The 6427-nt window shown below is 38.7% G+C and overlaps 1 protein-coding gene across 1 annotated transcript in view; it reads right to left on the reverse strand.

Moving 5' to 3' along the window:
- LOC102847055 (serine palmitoyltransferase 1-like) overlaps positions 1-6427 on the reverse strand; it is a 177256-nt gene that overhangs the window by 62506 nt on the left and 108323 nt on the right. The window contains exon 8 of the mRNA XM_006902433.1: positions 646-735. Coding sequence (XP_006902495.1) covers positions 646-735 — 90 coding nt within the window. The remainder of the gene's footprint in view (positions 1-645; positions 736-6427) is intronic.

Genomic DNA, 6427 nt, shown 5'->3' on the forward strand with positions numbered 1-6427 from the left:
TTGTGCAGGGAGAAGGGTGCAACAATGAATGAATGGAATCCCAAAATCTCTGTAGATGTTCATTGAAATGAAAAATAAACAACCTAAATTAAAAAGAAAAAAAAAAGGATATACAGAGCAAGAGACACTAACTTAACAGTCTCTACATCTAAAAATTAGTGACACTGATTGTATTCTTGGAGTTGTGCAATCATTCTCATGTTCCTTTTCTCAGTGCTCCTCCCTCAACTCATTGCTCCCTAAGGTTCTTATCTAACCTTTTAGAACTGCTGATTCCAGGTAGATAGTTTTGAAAATTAGCATAACATCCAATGCAGACTTTTTTTTTTATCTAGTTAAGCTTAATGAGGAAACTTTGAGGTGATGGAAATGTGCTGAATCATGACTGTGATAGTGGTGCCATGAGTGTATTTTCATCTGTTGAAACTTACCACAGAGAACTATTTAAATTTCGTCTATTTTATTAAATGTCCATTTAATATCCTAATAAACTTGACTTCGAAATTAATCACTCTCTAAAGGCAGCACTCGCATTTAATGTTAATCTATTTCTTTGTTATGATCTTAAAATACAAGGGATCAATTATGATACAAAGATAGAACACACACACACACACACACACACACGTAATTACTGCTGCTTACCAATTCTGGAAGAGGGCAAACAGTTCCAGTATTCATATATAATCCCTCCACTACAATGAAACGTCGAGTTACCCGAGCCTTTCGTGGATTCTTTAAAAGAAAAACAAACCAAAAAAATATAAGCTCATACATCTTAACAGTCTGTCAAGTAACTCCAATACTTAGCACTTTAATTCTATAAGATATATGAATCAAACCATAAACAATCCATATGAGTTTAAAAATCAAGCTTTGAGATTTGGTTGATTCGACACTCAAACACTGGTGGAAAAACAAGTGACCTCATACACAAAAAATGTCCAATGTTGCTGGATTGATTCTGAATCATAGTTCTGAAGGCCTAGTGGTAAGAAGCAACAGCACTGCAATCACAAAGGCACACAGTTTCAACCCACCAGCTGTGACATGGGAAAAGAATGGGCAATCTCCTCTCCTGTAATTTATTGTCTCTGAAAACCTGCTGGAGTATTAGCTATTAGTCAGTTCTAACACGATGGCACACAACAACAATATAATGACCATACAAGATAGAGCAGAGATTGTCCCAAAGGGAAGTATCAGCTATTAGTTCTAACACAATGGCACACAACAATATAATAACCACACAAGACAGAGTAGTGACTGTCCCAAATGGTTTCTAATGCTGTAAGTTGTTATTGAAGTTGAGTTTGAAGTTCTAACCTTTTCATTCACTTACTCATTACTGCTGAGTTGCAACTGATCCTCTATCAAGTTTTCAGGAGGCTGTGAATCATACAGGAAGGAATTGCCCATCTTTCTCCCAGTGAGCCAGTAGTGGATTTCAACCTCTAGAGAGGTATGCAACTCCCTATGAACTATGTGACCACAACTCCCTGACCTTTTGATTCTCTCTTTCACTGACAGTGAGTAGGAACTGATTCACACCTGATCCTCTAGTAGGTTTTCAGAGATGTAAATCATATGATAAAAGACTGTCCATCTTTTTCCCTTGGAACAGTGGTGGATTTGGAATGTTTGCTTTTGTGTTGACAGTACAATTCTTTATTAACTAAGCCACCAGAACTTTGATCTTTTGATTGTTACGATATACCTATCATCCAGAGGCAGTTTAGCTGCACAGGAAATTGCCCGTTTTTCTTTTGTAGAGCACCTGGAGGATTTGAATCATGTGCCTTTGGGATAGCAGTGCAGCTCCAGACCACTAGGCCACCAGAATGTGCTGATTTTTTTTTATTGTTGCTATGTATTGTTGAGTTAAAACCAACCCATAGCAGGTTTCAGAAGCAGTTTAACTGCATGGAAGATTTCTCATCTGTCTCTCACAGCAAAGCTGAAGGATTCAAACTGCATACCTTGGGGGGGGGGGCAATACATCTCCTTACTATATTAAGCTACCATAGCTCCCTGACCTTCTTTTCATTGTTGTCATTAGGTGTCATCAAGTACAGCCCATAGCAACCGTATGAACAGCAGACCTTGAACCCTGCCCCATTCTGTGTCATACTTATCATCTGACACCTTAGAGAGCCCACTGATGAAGTCACTTTGTCAATCCATCTCCTTGGGGGTTTCCTCTTTCACTGACCCTCCATCTTTGCAAGCATGTTTCTTTCCAAGGAAGAGCCTTATGCGCAAAGTATTGAAAAACAAAGTTCACAATCTTTGCCTTCGAGGAACACTATGGATGCACTTTTTCTAAGACATTTCTTTGCTCTTTTGGTAGTCCTTGGAATATTCAGTACTCAAAGGCCTGAATAAGTCTTCTGTCATTCTTATTCATTGTCCAGCAATTTGATTGAGAAGATTATTGCCTGAATCAGGCACACTTTAGTCTTCAAATTGACATCTGTTCTCCAGCATTATGGAGAAACTCCTGACAGTGTATGTGTCTAATGCAGGATGTCTCCTGATTTCAAGAATGCCAGTATCAAAGATGATGAGGTTTGAAACGAGAGGGAGAGGGAGAGGGAGAGGGAGAGGGAAACAAACACACACTGACTTGAGAACCCTGCACACAAGCGGGAAGCCCTGATCTAATCTCCTGACACTTAGAGACAAAAGAAGACATTAAGCTCCAGGTGAAAAGGTGAATGAGGAAATGCTTGAGTAGAGCACCTGGTTTCACAACACCCTGCCACATCACACATGAAGGAGAGTTGGTGCCAGAACAATACTTCAAGGAAAAATTCCTACAGGCCTGCAGTGCAGAAGTGAGAGAACCTCAAGGAATTCAGGAAAGGCAAATTTCCCCAGAAACCATTTACAGTTGAGTGAATCGTTCACCCCATAGACTGATTATTGGAATTTGGCGATTAATTAGCAGCATTATAAAAGGTAAGAACCACCATCAAATTTCACAGACACAATAGAAACGACCTAACACTTAACAAGAAAAACATCACATAATGTCAAGAAAGCGGCAGGCAGCTTCAAACACTGTGAAAAAACAAATTAAGCCTTCTCCAAAATAAGTAGAGAATATTAGAGACTGAATGCAAACCTAAGAGTCAAGAAGGCAAATGATACATATTGATATGGAGACATTTGAACATGTACGATGGAAGAAACAGTGGAAGCCACAAGTAAAGACAATGCCCTAGAGGCAGAGAACAAGAAAAAAAAATATGATGAAGAGGTATTTAAAAGCTATGGAAGAAGCTGCAAATGACTGAAACCTAAGAAACTAAGAAAGCAAATGTTCCAGAAAGACAGAGCCAGAGAAATATACTGATGAGGAGGAACATGTGCAAACATAGAAGAAAATGCAAAAAAAGAAAGAAGGAACTGAAAATAAAGATGAAGAGGTACAAGAACTTGAAAAATCATCACAGGACAGAAAGGGTACTAACAACACAATACTAGAAATAACAGAAAGGCATGAAAATGGAATCCAAAATATTAAGATGGAAATAGCAGAACTATCCAACATGCTTAAAGGGCAAAAAGGTAGAATATAAGAGATGGAGAACAGGGTGAGACAGAGGACAAGAACCTCAATGGAAATATACTAGAAGAAAAATCAGAGATGATACCTAAAGAAAATGAAGAAAACATTAGAATCATGAGGGATGACATCAAAAGGAATAACATATATATGAGCAGAATTCCAGAATGAGAGGGATAAGGAAATCACTAAGAAAATTGTGGAGGAGGTACTAGGAGAAAACTTCCCAGGTATTATGAAGAACCAGGAAATAGACATTCAGGAAGCTGAGTGAACACTAAATGGACTAGACCCTAAAAGGAAAACATCAAGACATAACATAGTCAAATTCTCCAAAATAAGATAAGGATAGAATACTGAAACCAACATCAGAAAAACAAAGAGTCACCTACAATGGAAAAACAATGAGATTCCATTCTGATTTTTCAGCAGAAACCATGCAAGCAAGAAGACAATGGGATGGCATATAAAGTTGAAAGAAAACAAATGCAAACCCAGAATCCTGTACATAGCAAAGCTCTTCATCAAATATGAAAGAGCAATAACACACTTTGAAGAAAAATAAAGAACTTAAGGAATTTGTGAAAACAAAACCAAGTCTACAAGAACTTTTAACGGAACTCCTTCACACAAAGACACCAAAGGCAAGTGGATGAACCATAGTAACAAGAAACAACAAAAAACCAAACAGTAAAATGGCAATGGTAAAACCTGGCCTGTCAATAATCACATTTAATGGGAATGGACTAAATGCACTAATCAAGAAAAAAAAGAGTAGCAGAATGGATAAAAAACAAAGTTCATCAAGATGTTGTCTATAACAGACACATTTAATAAACAAAGAGAAAGACAGACTCAAAATCAAAGTCTTGAAAAAAAGTATACCAAGCAAATGGTAACCTCAAAAAAAAAGGCCGGGCGCAGAGCTGGGGCAGGCTGGGCGAGCCCACGGCCATGGCCCCGTGGCTGCAGCTCTGCTCTGTCTTCTTCACGGTCAACACCTGCCTTAACGGTTCGCAGCTGGCCGTGGCCACGGGTGGTTCAGGACGCGCTCGGGGCACCGACACTTGCGGCTGGAGGGGAGTGGGGCCACCCAGCAGGAGCAGTGGGCTGCACAACATCACCTTCAGATATGACAGCTGCAACACTTCCGTGATACATCTTCAAGGATATGAATGTGTATGGCTAAGCACAATTGATAACAGTGCATCTAAATTCCAAAATCAATCTCCATAATAGTCTATGTGTTTCCTACTGCCAAGGGGGCCCTTTAGAGTAGTGAGAGAAGACATTCACCCTGAAACCCACAGCATGCCTTTTCAGCAGGAAGTAGCTAAGAGAATACGCCATCCCCTTTTCCTTATGAATCAGGGTGAAGTCTCTCTCAGGGAGGAGTGATAGGGAATGGCAAGGGACACACTGACAAAGGAGACTAATCAGAACTGGCTTTGACAAGCACTGTGGCAACTGGACAATTAAAACAGACATGGGGGGGGAGAAGAACGAACTGGGGAGGAGGGTGGAGAAAACAGGGCAACAATGAATGAATGAAAACCCAAAATCTCTGTAAATGTTCATTAAAACTAATAAAATGTAATAATAAAAAAAGCAGGAGTGGCAATAATAATCTGACAAAGTAAACTTCAGAAAGAAAATCACCATGAAAGATAAAGAAGGGCACTATATTAATGACTGAAGGTACAGTAGATCAAAAAGACATATCATTCGTCAGTATCTATGCACAAAATGATAGACTGCTAAATACATAAAACCACTGTTAACAGAATAGAAGAAATAAAAAGACATCACCACAATAGTGGTAGGATACTTTTACACACCACTCTCGCCAAAGGATAGATCAACTCAAAAGCAACTTAAAAGACATGCAGAAGACCTAAAGTACAAAGTCTGCCAACTTGACCTAGTGGATGCATTCTGAGTTCTGAAACCAACTGAAACTCAATTCACTTTCTTCTCAAATACACAGTAAATTCTCCACAATTAGGACACACTTATTAGAACATAAAGCAAGCCTCAACAAATTTAAAAAACATTGAAATAATACAAAGTATCTTCTCAGACCACAATGCCATAAAACTAGAAACTAACCAAAAGAGGATAAAATTCATAAAGCTACCAATGTTGAACCTAAATAGCACCCTGCAAGAGCATGGCTGGTTATAGAAGAAATGAAGAAATAAAAAGTTCCTCAAAACAAATGATAATGAAAATAAAATGTAGCAAAACCTCTGGCTTGGAGCTAAGGAAGTCCTCACGGGAAAGTTCATAGCAATAAGTAAATAAATAAAAAATGAAGAAAGAAGCAAAATTAATAATAAAACTCAACACTTTCATCAAATAGAAAAAGAACAATAATCTAAGCCAACGGCCTCTGGAAGAAAGGAAATTATGAGAACAAGAGCTGAAATAACGAGATAGAAAACAGAAAAACAAGTGATTAAAGTATCCTGAGCTATAAAAAAAAAAACAAACAAAAAAACCCCAAGTGAAACCATCAATAAGATGAGGAGCTGGTTTTATAAAAAGGTCAGTAAAATTGACAAACCACAGGCAAAATGAACAAAAGGGAAAAAAAAAGAGAAAACACAAATATAACTCTATTAAGAAATGATACAGGTGATATCACAACAGAACTGTTGTTGTTATGAGCCTGCGACTCATAGCGACCCTATGTACAACAGCCCTAAACTCTGCTCTGTCCTGTGCCAATCGCATTGTCTCCGACACTCCCATCCCAATTATCCCACTCACTGAATCAATCCACCTCATAGAGGGCCTTCCTCTCCTGCGCCGTCCCTCCACCCTCCCAAGCATGATGTCCCTCTCCAAGGACCG

This window comes from Elephantulus edwardii, unplaced genomic scaffold (genome assembly GCF_000299155.1).
Source record: "Elephantulus edwardii isolate Elephantulus edwardi_28Jun2011 unplaced genomic scaffold, EleEdw1.0 scaffold00411, whole genome shotgun sequence".
Classification (NCBI taxonomy): domain Eukaryota; kingdom Metazoa; phylum Chordata; class Mammalia; order Macroscelidea; family Macroscelididae; genus Elephantulus; species Elephantulus edwardii.